At 40.7% G+C, this 20,163-nt stretch overlaps 1 protein-coding gene across 3 annotated transcripts in view; it reads left to right on the top strand.

The window, feature by feature from the left end:
* The window catches only part of EPB41L3 (erythrocyte membrane protein band 4.1 like 3), a 220,820-nt gene that overhangs the window by 127,786 nt on the left and 72,871 nt on the right, over nucleotides 1-20,163 (top strand). For 2 of the 3 annotated variants that reach the window (XM_081097416.1, XM_081097415.1), the window contains exons 2-3: nucleotides 3,889-4,073; nucleotides 7,254-7,451. In XM_081097416.1, coding sequence (XP_080953542.1) covers nucleotides 3,900-4,073; nucleotides 7,254-7,451 — 372 coding nt within the window. In that variant the 5' untranslated portion in view covers nucleotides 3,889-3,899. The remainder of the gene's footprint in view (nucleotides 1-3,888; nucleotides 4,074-7,253; nucleotides 7,452-20,163) is intronic. The other variant, XM_081097417.1, reaches the window with a different exon arrangement.

Below are 20,163 nucleotides of genomic sequence, written 5' to 3'. Positions count from 1 at the left end.
TACCTAAGAAATATTTGACAAGGGAATAGGTGTTTACTTAAGATTTGAAATTTTGTGATTTATGTAATATATAACAGGCAAGGTATTATACAGTATATTCATAGGTAGAAAATAATGGTAGGTTATTTCATTATTTAAATAGTTGATCAGTGCTTGCTGGGCTCTATCCATTTTGCATTTTTATTCAGCGTTTGTATATCTGGCTCTTTGCCTTAGGGAGTCATGGAATTAAAGACAAAAGCAGGTGCAAAATGGTTTCATGACCAGAATAGTAACATTGAAACTCACTATTAGAATATTTTTTTAGTATAGTGAGTCCAGAGGCTAATGTCATGGGTTTAGAAAGCCTTCCATTTTAACATATATTTGACAGCTTTTTTAAAGTTTAGAGTGCACTGATATGTGATGTATCTACTGCAACTACATTTGTGTAGAAACTAAAAAGTAATAAGGAAGTTGGAAGATGATGAAAGAGGTGACAGACTTGTTGGCTTTGGAGTTTCTTGCCTTTCACTACCTCTCCCCCCCCCCCACACACACACACCCTCACCTACATCACTAATTTCAGATCTGAACCCCTCATTTTATCAAAGAGGAAGTAGGAGACTAAGTTAGTCATCTAGGTCCTGGCTGGTGTGGCTCAGTGGGTTGGAGTGTCGTCCCATGGACCAAGAGATCCCAGTTCCATTCCCAGTCAGGGCACATGCCCAGATTTTAGGTTCAATCCCCAGTAGGGGACGTGCAAGAGGCAGCCGATCGATGTTTCTCTCTCATCAATGTTTCTATTTCTCCCTCTCCCTTCCTCTCTATCAAGAAAATCAATAAAAATATATTTTTTTAAAGAGTTAAGATTTAACTTCAAGCTCATTGGGAAACTACTAAAAGGTTTTCAGTAGTGCATGATATGACTAGATAGGATTTATGAAGATCAGACAGAATAGAGGTGGGCAGGAATAGAGGCAGGGAAGAGGAGATTATTGAAAGAATCCAGAAGAGAAATGATGGCTTGCTTAGTGGCAGGAAACCAACTCAAGATACACAGTTTATCCTTGAACAATACAGGTTTGAATTGCAAGTATCCACTTATATGCAGATTAATTTCAGTAAATATATTGGATAACTTTTTTTTTGGATATTTGGTATCGATTACACTAAGCTACCATAAAGCAATTATATTGTTGCTTCTTTGTTATCAGTGCATGAATTGTTATATCTGTAAATAAATATGGATTTCTTTTTTATAATCTTCTTTTTTGATATCTAGTGTTATAATATCTACAGTATTTTATACCATAAAGACAATATTGACATAGGTACTGAGGCTATTCACCTTGTAAATAGATGATGTAAACACAGTATTGATAAATGCGATACTGTACCGTAAATTTATTTTCTCATGATTTTAATTACATTTTCTTTTCTCTGTCTTACTTTATTGTAAGAATACAGTATAAATTAAATGTAACACAAAATATGTGTTAATCAACTATGTTATTTGTAAGGCCTCTGGTCAACAATAGGCTATGAGTAGTTAAGCTTTTGTGGGAAGTCAAAAGTTATGTGCAGATTTTTGACCATGTCAGGTGTTTGGTGCCTTGACCCTTACATTATTCAATGGTCAGTTGTATTTTGGAAGAATATATTTTTAATATATATTTAAAAAATTATATATTTTGCAGAAATTTCCTATCCTATATATATTATTATTATTATCTATAATAAAAGGGTAATATGCTAATTAGACCGGCTCGACCGGACATCTTCTGGACATCCGACTTCCTTCCAGACAAAGCCATGGTGGGATGGGGGCAAGGCAGAGGCAGTTAGGGGTGATCAGGCAGGCAGGTAGAGTGGTTAGGGGTGATCAGGCTGGGAGGGGAGTAGTTAGGTGGCGACCAGGCTGTCTCATTGGTCAGACTTGATCAAATGGCCACAACTCAAGCTGGATGGAGGAGTACCAGCAAAAACTGAAAGTTTAGTTACTAAAAGGAAAAATAAAGAAAATGGACTCTAGGGAGTGTCTATCACTGCCACAGATTATGGGATGGGAGAGGGGCTTTTTGGCATCTTCATCTCTGTTTCTAAACTATAAGAAGTGCTTGACTTATATTTGGTACTTAATAATCGTTCGATGAATTGAACTATTAGCCCTAATCTCCCCGCTTCTGAAAGGGAGAATTTAGTTGTAGGCTCCACTGTTTTTTTCTGTAGACTCATACCACTTTTCAGTATAAATATACAGAAGAGAATATAATATTTACTTTCAAGATTTGCTTGAAAATCTAAAATGTAATATAAGAGGAAAAAAATGTGTTAGTTTTATTTGGATTATCATCTTGCTCTGAACTTGGACTTGATATTTACATACACTTTGGGCAGCTGAGTACATGTCAAGTTGATATGTCTCTTATTCAACAGAAGGAATACCTGGTGATTGTAAAAAGTAACCCTACATAGGAGCACTGATATAGCATTAGTTTATTGCATAGATTGGTATTTAATTTTTATGTTTCCCCTTCAAATTACTAAACATATTCCAGTGTTGTTTTTGAAGGTAGGAACTAAATAGTTTTACTACAGAGTTTTATTTTGCATAATTTTACATTACACTAATATGTGTATCTTGTGCTTAAAGGATTAAACTAGCCCTTTGCTCATGATATTTTTAACGTAAAATTAGAATCAGGAAGGAAAAAATTATGACAATCTGAAATATTTGTTTCTGAGGTGGTTCCCACATACCCAAGATAAGAAATGACTTACAATGACATGTGTTAACCACAGGCATAACAGCTCTGTGGCTGCTTAGAGCAAAAAGCTGCTTTAATAAAATGGCATGTCTGTTCGTAGAGGGGAAAGTAGCACCAGAAAATAAGTTCTTTAGAAAGGATCAGGTCTAGCCCAAACCGGTTTGGCTCAGTGGATAGAGCGTCGGCCTGCGGACTCAGGGGTCCCGGGTTTGATTCCGGTCAAGGGCATGTACCTTGGTTGCAGGCACATCCCCAGCAGGGAGTGTGCAGGAGGCACCTGATCAATGTTTCTCTCTCATCGATGTTTCTAACGCTCTATCCCTCTCCCTTCCTCTCTGTAAAAAATCAATAAAAAATATTTAAAAAAGAAAAAAAAGAAAAGAAAGGATCAGGTCCGGTTCCCGCATTTAGCAGATGTAGAAACTGGGGCACAACATACTTAAGTGTCTTGACCAGCAAATGCTTAGAAGATGGTAGTTATATTATAAAGTCTCTTTTAGGATGTAAGAACAGATTATTATAAATTAAGATCTATTGTTTGAGTGTATGAGATATTTCCCCTTCAACATTCAAGGGAAATAGAAGGAAGCCAGGAAGAAGCCTATGAGAATGAACTTGTGAGGGAGGAAGAGGTGATGCTGTCCAGCTTCCCTCCAGCTGTGGCCAGTGCTTGTCCAATGTGGGACAGATTCCGTGTCCCTGGAGAGGCCTCTGTTGTAGTTGCTTCAATGAGAAATCAAAGAGAAAGGCATTGGTACATGCAAGTGTGGAGAGATTCAGGGGGTGGGGGAGGCAGAACAGGGTCCTCAGAGATAGGAAGGAGAAAGGGGATGAGAAAAAATATGCACTTCCATAATTAGATCATCAAAAACATAAGAGGAATCAAACCGGTGATCATTACAAATCAACTTTTACTTTAGTTAAACATTAATTTGGAACCATTCACGGGCACCCATCTTCATGCTAAATTTGACAAGTCGTTTGTTAGTTGTGTGCAGTAGGATCATGCTTTGGTTGTTAGCATTTCTCCATCTTTTTACTGTGGTTCTCTGCAGCCATCCTGTGTAGCATCCTGGTTTTCTTGTTTAGGGAAGGTAATTGCACCCAGTGATGGGACTGTCCCTTCTTCTGCTTGCAGAACAATCAACCATGACGACCGAATCTGGCTCAGACTCAGAATCCAAGCCCGAGCAGGAGGCCGAGCCCCAGGAGGCAGCGGGTCCTCAGGGTCCCGAGAGGGCACAGCCGGGACCAGAGGAGCAGCACCAGGCCTTGGAGCAGTTCTCAGCCGCTGCAGCTCACAGCACCCCTGTGAGGAAGGAGGTGAGCCCAAGGCACCCATGGGGCCCCGCACCCCGGCAGCAGCCAGAAAACCAATTAAAGAATATTTACTGAGCATTTTCAGGGTCTGGTCTGACCTTGGTCTCTTAGCACTAACAGGAACTATGAGGGGTCATCTGCTTCGCCCCTTCTGGTCCTAGGCAGTTGAAAATTTACGCTGTTTTAAGGCTTTCAGTGAATGACATTCCACAACCTTGCTTGGCAACTCCTCCATTTGATTAAAGCTGTTAAACTCACACTGAAATCTGGACAGCAGGTTATTGGTTTTATCTGGGTTTACATAAAGGCTAGACATCACACTGCTGGCTTTAATTATGCTCTTGATTTTTTTAACTTTAATTTTTTTTAATTCTTTATTGTTTAAAGTATTATATATAGTATTACATATGCCTCCTTTTTCCCCTATTGACCTCTCCCCGGCCACTCCCACCCCCAGCACATGCCCTCATCCCCCTAGTGTCTGTGTCCATTGGTTATGTTAATATGCATGCATACAAGTTCTTTGGTTGATTTCTTACCCCTACCCACCTCCCTTGCCTTCCCTCTGAAGTTTGATGGTCTGTTCAATGCTTCTCTGTCTCTGGATCTATTTTTGTTCGCCAGCTTATGTTTCATTATATTCTACAAATGAGTGAGATCATGTGATATTTATCTTTCTCTGGCTGGCTTATTTTGCTTAGCATAATCCTCTCCAGGTCCATCCATACTGTTGCGAATGGTAAGAGTTCTTTCTTTTTTATAGCATACTAGAGGCCCAGTGCATGAAATTCATGCACAGGTGGGGTCCCTTTGTCTGGCAGGTGATCAGGGCCAATCGGGGCTTTCCGGCTGTTGGCCGGGGCCTTCCTTCCAGCTACCGGCTGTGGCCTCCCTACCCCGGCTGCCGGCCAGGGCCTTCCTTCATTCTGCGCCACTCCCTGGTGGTCAGTGCACATCTTAGCAAGTGATCGAAATCCCGGTCTCCCTGTCTAACTCCCGAGGGGACACTTTGCGTATTAGCCTTTTATATATACACTAGAGGCCCAGTGCACAAAAATTTGTGCACTCGGGGGGTCCCTCTGTCCAACCTGTGCCCTCTCACAGTCTGGGACCCCTCAGGGGATGTCCACTTGCCAGCGGGGAGCAGGCCTAAGCTGAAGTCAGGCATCCTTAGTGCTGCTGAGGAGGCAGGAGAGGTTCCCGCCACCACTGCTGTGCTGGCAGCCGTCTGCGTGACTTGTGGCTGAGCAGAGCTCCCCCTGTGGGAGCGCACTGACCACCAGGGGGCAGCTCCTGCATTGAGCGTCTGCCCCCTGGTGGTCAGTGTGTGTCATAATGACCAGTCATTCCCAGTCGTTCTGTTAGGGTCAATTTTCATATTACCCTTTTATTATATAGGATATACTAGAGGCCCGGTGCATGAAAATTTGTGCACTAAGGGGGACCGGGGGGTCCCTAAGCCCAGCCTGCCCCCCCTCACAGTCCAGGAGCCTATGGGGAAAGAAGAGAGGGAGGTGGAAGGGAAAGGCTCAGGTGTGCTCCTGGGAGCTAGAGTGCCCCTGGGACCTTTGTGTTGAGGGGTTTTAAAGGCTAGGAGTTTAGAGGAGGTCTTAGGGGAGGATCTCAATAGAATATTCATCAGTTTTATGCTGATGTGCCAAAATTAGATTCCTTTAACTTCTGTCCTTGGGTATGATTGACACAAATGGCACTAATTGGATTTCTGCCATCTGTCTCCCTGGAGAGGGTGATTTAAGCTATCTACCCTCTGGTTGGGGAGGAGAAAGGCAAACCATTTACTCTTAAGTGTCCTTAGCTTAAGGAAGATAGGATTTACTAGATGGCTGCAAACTGCTTGTTTAACTGTCTGTCTCGGTTTCCCTATTCTGCTTGTCCTGGCTTACTAGCCTGTTGCAGTTCCTTTGCTCAGCAAATGGTGTTTGTTTGTTTGTTTATTCTTCAGAACTTCTCAAGACTTTTCCTTGAATTCCTGGGCAAGGTCGTAGAGGAAAAGGCTGTATTTGTAATCTTCTGAATGTAACATAAGATGCCATCATAAAAGCAGGAATCTATATTTAAAATCCAAAGTAAAGATAGGTAAAAATAACTTTGTGATTACATTAGAGTGTTGTAAAATTGTAGAGGCTAATAAAGAAGAAACATTGAAATTATAGACTGTCAGTACTGTCTTCGCTCTCAGCCCATGTACCCTTAGCTACTAGGACGACAGTATGTTCGTGAGAGAAGAAATTTCACGCTTATTCGAGGAGCCTAAACTGAATTTTGGAAGGAACTTTTCTTTGGACTGTCAGTGTATATGTGGAAGCCAGTGGAGCAGTAGTCTAGCCCATGAGTTGAATTTGCACTAATACCATTGGTGGTCATTTAATTGATAGATAAGGGGTGTAACAGGAGTTGTTAGCAGTGTGCAGAGAGATTCCAAGGAGAGAGATTCAAGGGAGAATTTTATTGTTAACGTAAGATGTCCTCTGCTGTTCTGAGTCTGGCCTGGACTACTGACTGTTGTGATTTGAAAGCAGATTAATGCTTTTGGACAGATTTTGTCTGTTCTTATGCTGGCTCATTACAATGAAGGGAAGTGGATTTAGGGGATTACTTTGTGATGAATCTCAGTGCTACTGGCTCCATTGAATTGATTTAGAGCTAAATCAAATATTTTAACAGTTGTATACTTACTGAGACGATGAATACTTGAAGTTCTGTAGGTCTTAAAGTTATAAGATAGCTTGTATGTATATTTGGTAGTTATGGGTCTTAGAATATAGAAGGGTCCAGTGAATGAAGAAAACTAAATACAATAGGTAAAATCTAGATGACTTATTTTAAAGACCATTACTATCCAATGCCTTTTAAAAACCCAGGATTCTGCTTGCTTTCCTTCTTTGCTCAGTGAAGTCTCAATGGCATTGGCTCAGTCTTCAAAGTACAGCCTTGAGTCAAGCTGAAATAAGGCCCTACTGGTGCATTTCAATGGCAAAAGTTATCTAGGTAAAATTGTTAGCATCATAAATGTCTATATTTCTCTCCTTTTCTGGTATCCTAATTCGGGTGCCTCTCATCCGTTAGGAAATAGGAATGCCTAATTCTAAAGGGCTGGTACTGCCTGAGCAATGCAGCATTTATTCCCTGTCTTGCAGTGAAACTATTCATTGTTCTTCACAGGTCACTGACAGGGAACGGGAATTTGCTGCTGGGGCTGCAAAACAGCTCGAATATCAGCAACTGGAAGACGATAAACTCTCTCAGAAATCATATAGCAGTAAACTCTCTCGATCTCCACTAAAGATTGTCAAAAAGCCAAAAAGCATGCAGTGCAAAGTGATCCTTCTAGACGGCTCAGAGTACACCTGTGATGTGGAGGTAAGAGTCTATTTTTAAACTTTCTTGTCCCAGATACTGAGAGCTGGGGAATGTTGGCATAATACATACATGATGCCTCTATTTTTTCAAAACTCAGAAAAAACACTCAGACCTAGTTTCTAAATACAGAATAGTTTCCAAACTTCCTAACAGGGATCAGATTACTAAAAATACTTTTGTAATTTCCCCCAAATGTTACAATCAAAAGAAAAAAGTGGTATTTTTTTTTTAATCTCCAACACTTTCCATGATAGGGAAAACAAATTGGAGGCCTTAAAAATCAAGTTTTCTTTTATATCCTAGCTATGAGCTATCATTTAAATGAATTTGGCATTTTTTCTTTGAATATTTTATGGCCAAATCTTAATGGTAGTAACTTGGAGATGTCTACCAAGGAGCTGTGGGGTGATTTGAACTGTGGGTGTCTTTTTCTTTCTGAGAGAACAAGTAATCTGTAAAGCACACATTGTGGTGGGCCTTGCAGCTTGAGTGTTCTTTTGGTCAAGAAAATGGATTCCTCTCAGAAAATAGACAGTTGAATGACATTTGTCTGAGATGTTTAGCAAACCCACGTTAACAGACAACAAGAAAGCCTGTTCATAGCTGTGGAGACGGGTGATCGCTAATTTCCCCAAATAGCATGGAGCGTACATGCAGGGCATGAATTCAAGGTGTAAGAGCAAGTCTCTGGCATCTTCTGCCGGGAGGGAGTAGTTTGCTCTTTTAGCAAGTGATTCCATTTCAAAGTTAATATTTTCATTCAAAGAGCTCATTCCTCCTGCCTCCAGGCCCCTGCCCTTTGTCACACAGGGATATTACCCACCTCTCTATACCAGCCCCTCCCACCACATGCTCACACAATTCATCTCTTCAGCTGGGTGTGCGAGAGTTGCTCCCAGGCTCAGGGGCAGTGTACCCTGTGGGTTCCACATTTCTATTCCTCTCTCCTCATGACACAAACAGCACCGAGCTCACCTGAATTCCCATGTCCCACATTCACTTATCTCTGCTTTCTCTGTCTATAGCCCCCATATCATTCCTGTTCTATTTTGCAGAAGACACTCATGCACTCAATGGTTTTCTTGGAACAGAAAATTCAAATCCATTTCATGTTGATAATGTCAGTAAGGCTACGAATGGAGTTGGGTTACTAAATTATTACAAATTGCAGGAACATAGAAAATGTATATTTTGAAAATCAATTATTGGAGCTAAAGTTGTTTAGTCTATCATATATTTATAGAATTTTTGTCATTGTATAACTTGACAAATATTGGCGGGTTGCTGTGGGGAGTAAAATATATGTTTCAAGTACCCTTTCTAAGATTGCCATGCTCAGATTCATTTCTTGCATTTTCCTGGCTTTGATTTTGGCTAAAATCTTAGTCCAACATGTTCATTTATTGATTTGGAAGTTTATTCTGGAAACGGGGAGATACTATGATATACTTCTACCTGTGTTTTGCTATGAAGCTTAAAGGACTTTGGTCACCTTGAAAGAGGTTGTATTTTTCCATTGTGGATTCACTTTCTGGAAAAATTGATCCAAGTCAAGAGCAGCTTTTTTTTGTTCATTTCAAGGAGAGTCTTTCTATTGATTCCATTATACAGTATAATGGAATGAATAGGGTTACTTGGCAACCCTCTAGTCATAGCTACAAGAGTTTTCTAAAGAAGAGTTTGTAGTGTTTTGTGTGGGAAGAATAAATGCCTCAGGACTGACCAAGGTATAGGTAATGTTGACCATTCTGCTAAATTTAATTTATATCCAAATTCATTATAGGTCATTTGTGTTTTTGAGGACAGAATTTTCATTTCGTAATTAACTTGGGACACCATTCAGTATTGCTTTTACTGTCACTGTGAGTGTTTGGAGTGGCAGGGCAATGTTGATCAGTTACTTTCCTTTATAATAAAGTATTTTTATGAATTTGATATTCTTAAAAGTAACATTTTTCTGTCACAAAAACCTTTGCCAGCAGAATGTTTTCAGTTTTACAACAGACTTCAGTAGTACGAAAAAAAAAAAAAAGTGCTCACTGCTGGAGATGGAGAACTTTGGACATGGTAAAGCGAAACGGATTTATTTGTAGCTAACCAGTTGAATAAGAAAAATGGCTGTGAATCAGTGGCCTGGTTCTCAAGGTGGGAATAAGGCACCAGTTGAAAAAACATATTCAAATACCTCTTGTCTTTATACAAACTGGGAACGTAAAACCTTGGCTGGGAAGGTGCACAGGGTGTGATAGGTACACAGATGTTAAAAAACTTTACCCTGGGAAAGATGTGCTTCAGTCTTTGGTCTCCATTAAAATAAGTTTTTTTGTGTGTTTATTTTTTTTTTATCAAAGTCTTGGATGAAGGCACCGAAAGCAAACCTTTCTAAGTGATACAGAGCTTTAAAGGTGACTAAGGGCGCATGTGTCGGAATTTATGTGTGGAGCAGACAGTGGAAGAACCCTGAAGCAAAGTAGCAAGATGAGACTTAGTGGGAGGTGACACTACTCTGTTTTTAAGGAGGAAGTACAGAATAGAGATGTCTTTGGGAAGGAGTGGTCACTCCTAATGTCAGTTGAGGTGAAACTCATCTTGGAGCTAAAGTCAATTACACATGCAACACAAACCAGCTGTCAGACGTGACCGTGCGACCCCAGGCCGCTCTGGAAGCGTAGCGTTCGGTTTACTGACGGCGGTGGGTCCCTGGCTCCCTATGCTGCAGGGGCCCCATCGTGGTGTCTTGTTTCGTTCACACGTGTTAGGAATGCTCCAAACCCACCACATCAGGGTGAGAAAATGGAATCGTTCACTGGTAACCCACAATTCCTTAAACTTTCTGAACCTAAGTTTCCTCACCAGAGAAGTGGGAGTGAGCCCAGCCTGTGTGGCTCAGTGCTTGAGCTTTGAGCTATGCACCAAGAGGTCACTGGTTCCATTCCCAGTCAGGGCACATGCCCAGATTCAGACTCTGTCCCCAGCAGGGGGCATGCAGGAGGCAGCCAATCCATGTTGATGTTTCTCTCTCATGGATGTTTCTGTCTCTCTCTCCTTCTCCCTTTCTCTCTCTCTCTAAAAAGAAAAAAATATATATTTTTTAATATGTAAATATATTAAATAATTTATATTTATAAAATATATTAAATATATTTAAATATATATATATTTTTCTTTTTAAAGAAAAGGAGGGGTGAAAGTATTTGCCTCAAAAAGGCATTATTGAGAAGATTAAAGCTGGTACTTTATTTGAACACTATCAGGGATGTAGCATATTCTTGATGAATGGTAGCCTTTAATTCACAATAATAAAAACAGTGAATTCTGACTTGAGTGTATTCAGCAGAGAATTATAGGATGGTGAGGGATTTCCAGATGGCCCAGATTACGGAGTAAAGAGAAACGATGGAGTTCATTCAAACAGGCGTTTCTTTATACCATCCAAAGATGCTACTAAAGAACGTCATCAAATTTCCTTCTAGCGGTAGGCTGAGATCATTGTAGTATTCAATATTTGTCCATTTGAGAGACCTTTTTCCAAATAATTTTCAAATTCTTAGTCTTGATTATCTAAAACATAAAAGATCTTTTTATGAGTAAAATATAAGGAAAGATGTATAAGTAATTTGATACATACTGTTGGGAAGTATTTGCATGCTACCAGATTTTCATATATGCCAACAAAATCACTAATACTGTCATTCCCTTATTATTATCATCATTTTTAATTTATCTTTATTGTTGAAAGTACTACAGATATCCCCCTCTTTTTCCCATTGGCCCCCTACACCCCACACCCACCCCTCCCAGGCTTTTACCACACTATTGTCTGTGTCCATGGACTATGCATATCCTATCTAATAAAAGGGTAATATGCAAATTAACCATCACTCTGTCACCAAGATGGCGGCACCCATAGCCACAAGATGGTGGTGCCCAGTCCCCTCAGCCTCGCCAGAGGGAGAGAGGGCAGGCGGGCCCCTGGCCAGAGGCTGGCCGGGGCATGGGGTGCAGGATGCTGGCATCATTGCAGGTCGATCTTAGGGGACCCCCCCCCCCACCCCAGTGCATGAATTTCATGCACCGGGCCTCTAGTATGCATATAAGTTCCTCAGTTAATCTCTCCCCACTTACCCCCACCCTTATTATTTTTATTGGCCATTAAAGAACACAAGCAACTTTCTATAGCCAGTTTGTTGTCATTGTTGCTGTATATTTCTTGGACATAAATTTTAAAAGAGAAAATAAAGAAAAAATATCCCAGTCACACACAGTAGAGAAAATAGTGCTCGTCACATTTATTTTAGTCTCATTGCTTCTGTGTTCAATGGACTAATTTGAGTCTAACTAATTAGCAAACATCATATTTGCTAATGACCATCCAATTAAAAATTATTTGGGTACCACTCTAGTCTGATTTGGTTTTAGGAAAATAAGTCAAATATGATCTGAAATTTGAGTCCATGTTTTATAATATAGGTTTGCTACTGCATATAGAAAATGTTCAAGCCATTTTTGGTATAGTTTGGTTTGTCCTCCACAAAGAACCAGATTGGTGGAGGAGTCCTGAGAATGATTGGAAGAGTGGCAGATGGCTCATCATGCAGGTGTTCCCCACAAAGGCTCTCCCAGCCGTGTGTCTCCATGCATGTGGGACCTCGGTTTACCCTTCTTATGCATGATTCAGCAGTGAGGGAGACTTAGTGCTTGAGACCCAGGTAAATCCACATGGAGGAGCACCCAAGGGAAAGACGCCAATGAGTCAGCCACATTGCAGAGAGATTTATGTTGAGATTGGGGCAATTCAGAAAGAGCGACTTAAGTCCAGAGTCTGATGGATTTGAAGCATTCCTGTCATAAAAGCCTGCCCCCAGGTTTGGCCCTGTGCAGAGGCTGTCTGGATGAATGAGCTCCATGCTTGAGACCATTCAGGGTCCTCCAGAATATCCCAGGATCTGGAGTTCGCCCAGAAACTGCGGAGGTCACTCCAAGAAGCATGTCTGATCACCATCCAGAGATGCTTCTGTGGAATCAGAGAGGGTAAGGAATTTATGGCATTAGATCCTAAATGTGCTTTGGTCACCTTCTAACTACTGTCCAGGAAAGGGTTATTAAAAACATTTCCAGCCGAAACCGGTTTGGCTGAGTGGATGGAGCGTCAGCCTGAGGACCGAAGGGTCCCGGGTTCGATTCCGGTCAAGGGCATGTGCCTTGGTTGCGGGCACATCCCCAGTGGGGAGTGTGCAGGAGGCAGCTGATCGATGTTTCTCTCTCATCGATGTTTCTAACTCTCTATCCCTCTCCCTTCCTCTCTGTGGAAAATCAATAAAATATATTTTTTAAAAAAACAAACATTTCCAAATGCTTTGTCTTGCCCATAATTCAATGAACTGTCTAAATCTATTGTACCACTGTAGATACTCCACTTACTGGGATTCAGTTGGGAAAATAAATTCAGAGTCTGAATTTTCCAACGTCTATAGATGTTACATGAATAAAATGCCTTACAATCCCTTTGGAAGTTCTTGACTGGACAGCAAAGAGAATGGCCATAATCCATAAAGTGGATTAGAGCACTTGTTGCCTTTCATAGATTATAAGAAGTAAAAATTGCCTGGGCGGAGTGGCTTAGTTGGTTGAGCATCATCCTGGTTTGGGGTTCGATCCCAGTTGGAGTGGGTATGAAAGTCAACCGATCAATGTTTCTCTCTCTCATTGTTTTTTCTCGCTGTGTTTCTCTTCCTTCCCCTCTTTAAGTATGTCCTCAGGAGAAGATTAAAATTAATTAATAATAATTAATTGTAAAAAAAATAAGGACTTTTTCCCAAACCAGTACAAGTATTGTTCACTCAATAACTACATAAGTGTCAGAGTTTTTGGTTCTGTCATAATGTAAATTCCGATTTAATCTCTCAGTGGGTCTCTGCTTAGCTGAAGTCAGTTTTCAAGTTTAAAGTATTACATCATACTGTCTGTCGTGCAATAGCCGAGTGGCCCCGTCTAACAGCAACAGCAGCAGCAGCTTTCCTGCTTAAACACCGAAGCCTCTGGGGCCTCCCAAGGATGGAACAGTTTTAATTAACTTGGTTTCCTTGTGTAATGACTGGTGCAGGCATAGGAACAGTTACATCCAAGGACTGTTAACATGCACCTTCTCGTTTACCTTACATAGTTAGCACTAAGAGTAGAACTTGGAAACAATACTTTTTGTTTTGAGTAGAAAGAGGAAAATAGCTGGAGAGATAACACAGAAGCTCTTCCAAGTAGTGTATGTAACAGTGTTCAAAGCTTGGCTTAGCTCTTACCTTAATATGGAATGATTTTAAGCAAGTTCTACAGATATAACCTAGTCCGGCTCAATGCAGAAAGGCTAATAATATAAACTAGAGATCCTAGCCATCCCTTCTGGAGAGAAACAGTTTCCATGTACACTGATCCCCTTCACACCCCTGCCCCCCAACTTTCCTGATCAATTGCAAGTTCATTTCGTAATTACAGCATTTCCCCCCAGGAAAGACAGGTTATAATTTTCAAGATTATAGTTCATCTCCCCTTAGTTAGCTTTTAAATTCATGCCTTTCTTTTCATGGAAGTACTCTTGTCCCTTCAGGAAGTTTGGGAAACATTCTACTGGTATGAGCCACAAGATTAGAAAATCTTCTCATAGATAGGTAATAAGCTGGGAAGATTTCCAAATGGTGGATAGTCTCTTGAATTTCATATAAATTTTTTTGTAACCTTCGATTTCAGAGGCTGGAGGTTTTTGTTGTTTTTTACCTTGGCTCCAAATTCCGAGGCCTGTGAGAGCGCCTGTGACCTCTTTTTTACTAGAGATGAAGTCTGGTAAATGACATGTTCTTAGAGTTAGAGAACATGAGCTCTAGTTTAGTTGCCCCAAAATGTGTGTGGTGTGTGTGTGTGTGGGCATATGCCTCTAGAAAAATACAGTAGTAGGCCAGGGAAGACTGGGGTACAGTATGGAATTGAAGGCCCTATTATAGGGACATGGTAAAATATTTACAGAAACTCGCTTTCATACGACTACTGGCAAGCACACATCGGCTGATCTGTCTAGAGAGGAAGTGCACATAGACAGGCAGTGATTAGTTTTAGGATTTGGCTGGCACATCTGCCTCATGGCCCGGTGTCCAACTGGCACGTGAAGAGAGGTGAATATGTGCTCTTAATTTGAAAAACATTTTTAAGGTAAAAGGAGATGTAAAACTGCATTTAGGAATACCTTTGGTGGTTTTACTATTCCTGTGATCATAACTTTTATAGCAGAGGAAGAAGGGGAAATCTGTCATAGTGGTATTTCAGTCCAGTCTTCTCTGCTGTTTGGATTACGAAAATTAAATAATTCAGTAGGAGTTGGAAAAATTGATGATGAAGTATAGAGAAGGGAAAGCTCTGCTAAAAGGTTACACAGTGAAATTGAATAGCTGCCTTCTTTTTGTTGGTAACACGTATGCCATGGCTAATATGAAATGGCAATAAATTAATAAATTACAGCAGCCAGTTCGGGCACTTACTTCAAGGCTAATGTAGTTAGCTTTCAATGCAAGCTTCATCTAAGGCTATCGCTACATGAAAAGGGTATTATTAATCATTCTTGCCAAGGTTTTATTTTTTTAATATTTTCTCTTGAAGTTTTAATATCAGACATACATTCTCAGAGTGTCTAATAAACAAGTCACTCCAGTAAACAGAGGGCCATTTTAAAACTAAATTAATTTAAAAATTAGATTCAGCTCTGACAAATTTTAACTTTCTTAAATAGCTGGGCACTTCTGCTAAGTAATTTGTCCTGTCAGCTCTTGTACTGTGCTACTCACAATATTAAGGTTCCTTAAGAGAAAATAATGGAACTGTTGAACTCAATTTTACCAGAATCCATTCACCAGTAGTGGAACCAGCATTAAGGTTTTCCATTACAAGGATAACTCACACCCTGGCCAGGTGGGTCAGTTGGCTAGAGCATCATCCTGTACACAAAGGTGGCAGGTTCGATCCCTGGTTGGGGCGAATGCTGGAGGCAACAGATGGCTGTTTCTCTCACATAAATTTCTCTCCCTCTCTCTTTCTTTCTCTGCCGTCCCTTACCCCCTTCTCTCTAAAAAAAAAAATTAAAAAAAAACACATATCCTCAGGTGAGGATTTTTTTTAAAAAGGACTACTCACATTGAGGCTTTTAAAAATGTGTTTATGAAACTTAAAATGTGTTTATGAAACTTAAAATAGCTACCCTAACAGTTGAATATCTGAACATCTATGGAAATATCATTAATCCAGTCAGAATGGAGGATTTTTGTATAGGAAGTAGGTTTTCCCAGTTGTGTCTGTAAAGAATTGAATTTTGAGCTTAAGAATCTTGAATTTTGGGAGGTAGTGTGTCACACTAGCATTAGCCTGGGTGGCATCTTGGCTTTGCCGTTCCCTGAGATCTTCAGTTTCCTCATCTGTCAACTGGTTGTTGACAGGTGTACAGAGTGAATATAAATATTTACTTGTGCCGGGACCCTGTTGGCTGACAGTAGCTAGCAAATTTGAAAAGTTCCCTAACTTTGCGGAACTTCCATCCCATAAAGCATGAAGTATAGCTTTCTAGGCCTTGTCTGGAAGAATATAAATATAAAATATTTTATAGAGTGGTGTGTGTTTTTTTTAACATAAAAAAAGTCATAACCTTCATATTGCTTAGAGATTTGCTTTTATCCTTCAGTAGGTAAATGTATAAATAAACTGTGTAAACAGTAGACAGTGGATTATTATTCAGTATTATAAAGACATGGAGGAATCTTAAATGCACGTCACTAGTGAAAGAAGCCACTCTGAAGGGCTACCTACCTTATGATTTCAACTATATGGTATTTTGGAAACGGCAAAACTATAGAGACAGGAAAAAGATCCGTGGTTGCCAGGCTTGGGGAGAGGGAAGGATGAATAAGTGGAGCACAGAGGATTTTTAGGGCAGAGAAACTACTCTATGGGATACCATAATGGTAGATGTATATCATACATTTCTCCAAACCCATAGAATGTACACCATCAAGGGTGAGCCCTAATGTAAACTGTACACTTTGGGTGATTATGATGTGACAGTGTGTGTAGGTCCATCAAGTATAACAAGTGTACCACTCTGATGGGACCTGTTTATAATGGGGAAGCTGTGTGTGTGTGTGTGTGTGTGTGTGTGTGTGTGTGTGTGTGAGGGTGGGGGGCATATGGGATATTTCTGTACCTTCCCCTCAAATTTACTGCAAACCTAAAACTGCTCTAAAAATACTGTTTGAAATAATAACAAAACCATGGGATCATAGACTCCACACTATTTAAAGGTTTGTTCTTATCACCTAATGATAGATTAGACACTGGAAAGTATTTCTTAATTCTGAGAAAATGAATTTCATCTTAACTCTGCATTTCTAGGGTGTGTGTGTGTGTGTGTGTGTGTGTGTGTGTGTGTGTATACTGCTAAGAAAAGTATCTGTGTTTTCACATCAGGTAATCATTAATTTGGCAGCTTGGAAAACGCTGAATGACTTTTTTAAAATACAAACAGGAAGTGACTGTGCTTGTATTTAAGATTTAAGCCCAGTTTAGCTAGAAGCTTTTTAGGATTGAGAAACTGACTTGGAAAATAGGAAATTTGCTTTTTATCTCTCACTGCCCGGCTTCAGCCTGCTGAGATTAGACAGAAGATGCAGCTAATGTTCTATTGCTTTTATGTCAGAAACCAGTAGGTGTTTAACAAGCCTGGATATGTTCTGAAAAAAATTATACACACTCCATTTCTGGCCCTTAGTGCTAGTCTGTTATCCTGAACTGATTCACCTTTTATGGCAAATAAGGAATTGGTGTTCCTTGGCTTCAGTAGTGAGCTCCCTCAAGTTCTGTAGGGAAGTCTATAGAGGAGGGGGCTGATGAAGTCACCCTGCTTTTCCCTTCTTTAGTCTCTTTGGAAGTCAGCACAAAGCTGAATGTTTCTAGTTCCACTTAGCCTCAACTTTCTGTATTTTGTGAATTCTTACCTAGTAACTCTGTTTTTTGTTTTTTTTTAATATAATTGATTTCAGAGAGGCAGGGAGAGGGAGAGAGATAAGAAACATCAATGGTAAGAATCAGCGTTTGGCTGCCCTCTGCACACCCCCCACTGGAGATCAAGCCTGCCACCCGGGCATGTGTCCTTGACCTGAATGGGAACCCTGGACCCTTCAGTCCACATGCCAGTGCTCTATCCACTGAGCCAAACCAGCACGGCTAAGTAGTTTATTTGAAGAGGCTTCTGTACTGTTCAGTTGTACTTTCAGTGTCTAAACATGCAGGTCACTTACGTGCACTGTAGGCTATGGGAATCTTGCCTCTTATCATATCAGGGGCTCTGTGGCACCCTAGGTTTTAATAACATAACTAGGGACACCGCAAAAGCAGCTAGGAAGAAGGAAAGAGGTGGAAACCTACCCAGCCCACTTCCTTTTCATGTTGGGACGGATCCTCTACTATTGTAAAGAATTTCTCTTGCCTGGAGAAATTGGGAGTGGCCATTGGAAACACAGTTCTTCATTCTTCTTTTCTCTTTGAGGATCTACGCTTTGAAACAGGGCTGATATCTAAAAAGCAGATCTTTAGGTGGTTGTAAAAACCTCCTTTAGGAGGAAAAATTCCTCAACAGTGGTTCATGTTGTTAGAAATGGTGAGCACATGTCACTATTTAGCAGGTAGATTTTAATTATTGGAAAATGTTGGCTGACTATTCCTGTGGTGGTATTTAAGGGAAACTAAAATCAAATGGTACTCACATATTGTATTTATTTTTAAAATTATGGAACAATTCTAATCCTGCTCAGGATATTTACATAATTCTGTTTAAATATTGGGCAGATAAGGAGCAGTGAAAATCGAGCATGGCGAGTTGCAACATCTGGGGCAGAGGAGCAGATGAAGCTGGAAAGGAAGGCAAGGAAGACTTAGGAAGGATGGGTTAGACGTGCTAGCAAGGTTGGATGTTGTTTGGATATATTGATTCTCTGTTGCTGTTTAACAAATTACCATAAACTTAGTGACTTCAAACACACTTGTCATCTCACATTTTTTCAGCTGGTCCTCTGCTCTGGGTCTCAAAGCAGAAATCAAGTAGTTCCCCAGCTGTGTCTCCTCTAGAGGCTAAATTAGGGAAAGAGCCATCTTCATACTCCTTTGGGCAGAAGGCAGACTTCATTTCCTCCTGGTAGCAGGACTGAGGTCCTCATTGTCTTGCTGGCTGGGGACCACTGTTGGGTCCTTGTGGTGAGGCACCCTCTGTTTCAGTAACGAAGATCCTCCCTCGCCTTGGATTCCTCTGCCTTCTCATCTCTCTGACTTCTGCTACCAGCTGCTTTTTAAAGGCGCTCTCGTGATTGATTGGGTCAGGCCCTGATAATGTCCCTATATAAGGTCAGCGGTGCCAGCTAGTAACCTAGCCACAGGAGTAAGAGCCTCTGTCCGCAGTTTCAGGGATTATGCAGGCTGTGTGTGTACATCAGGGAGGCAGGAAACCTTGGGGCATCTTAGAATTCTGCCTGTCACAATAGGTGAGGCGGGCTGCCGAGGGGCTCTACGTGGGGAAGTTGTTTGGCCTTTTGTGTTTTTAAAACATGCTTCTATGCAATCGAAGAGGGAGAGACTCGAAACTGGGACACTAATTGGCTCTATAGTGATGAACCAGGCAAGAGATGCTGAATGGACTTGATTAATTGGATGTGTGGGGAGGATATGTATAGGTTGTGATAAGAGACAGTAAGTGATAATAACTTCCAAATGTCTGGATTGAGTGAGTGCATGGATAAATGTAGAATACAAGAAGAAAACTTCATGGGGAAAGATAATGAATTAATTCAAACCAATTGAAATTGAAGTGCCTGGAATATGAAAGTAGCAATCACCATGCAATTGGATAAGTTGCTCATGTTTGGAAGGTCAGGCTGGCGACTTTGTGGGAGCCATTATCTTTTATAGTAATTCAACTATGGGAATGAGGAGATTGTGTAGATAGTTAATGAATGAGTACGAAGAAAAGAACCCTAATAGCAGAGTTCAGGGCAATACTAACATTTAAAGTTGGGAGTGTGGAGTGCTTTGTCAAATTCCCCCACCCCACCCGCAGGTTTTTTCCATACACCCAATCCCTGACCCTTTTTGACAGTAACCCCAGCTTAAGAACTGGGGTTGCCTGCCCCCTTAGGGGAATTACAGTAGTAATTATGGTTGAGTAAGTCTTCTTCAAACAATTCAAAGAGAGAGTCTACATAGAAAAACATTCCCAGCATCATTTTCTTTTCTTTTTGTTTTTTTTTTTTTTAATTTTCACCCGAGGATATAATTTTATTGATTTTAAAGGAGGAAGAGAGAGAGAAGCATTGATGTGAGCGAGAAACATCAATCGGTTGCCTCCTGTACACGCCCAGACGGGGAATGGAACCAGAAGCCTAGGTATGTGCCCTGACCAGGAGTCGAACCTGCACTCTTTTGGTATGCGGGACAGTGCTCCAACCAACTGAGCCACCCAGCCAGGACCCAGCATCATTTTCAAATGCCATTGAGACATTACACTATATGGTGTAGGGAGCTGGAGATTGTATAAGGTACCGTCCATTGAGAAATAATTAAATGTTATCATTAATTGTGATTGATTCTTGGGCTCCAGTTCATTGCCAGTTCTCCTTTTATTTTTTTTAATCGGGCT

This window comes from Myotis nattereri, assembly GCF_964212035.1.
Source record: "Myotis nattereri genome assembly, chromosome: 8".
In the NCBI taxonomy this organism is placed as follows: Eukaryota; Metazoa; Chordata; class Mammalia; order Chiroptera; family Vespertilionidae; genus Myotis; species Myotis nattereri.
The sequence above is the reverse complement of the archived record's forward strand: the minus strand, read 5'-3'. Positions and strand labels throughout refer to the sequence as shown.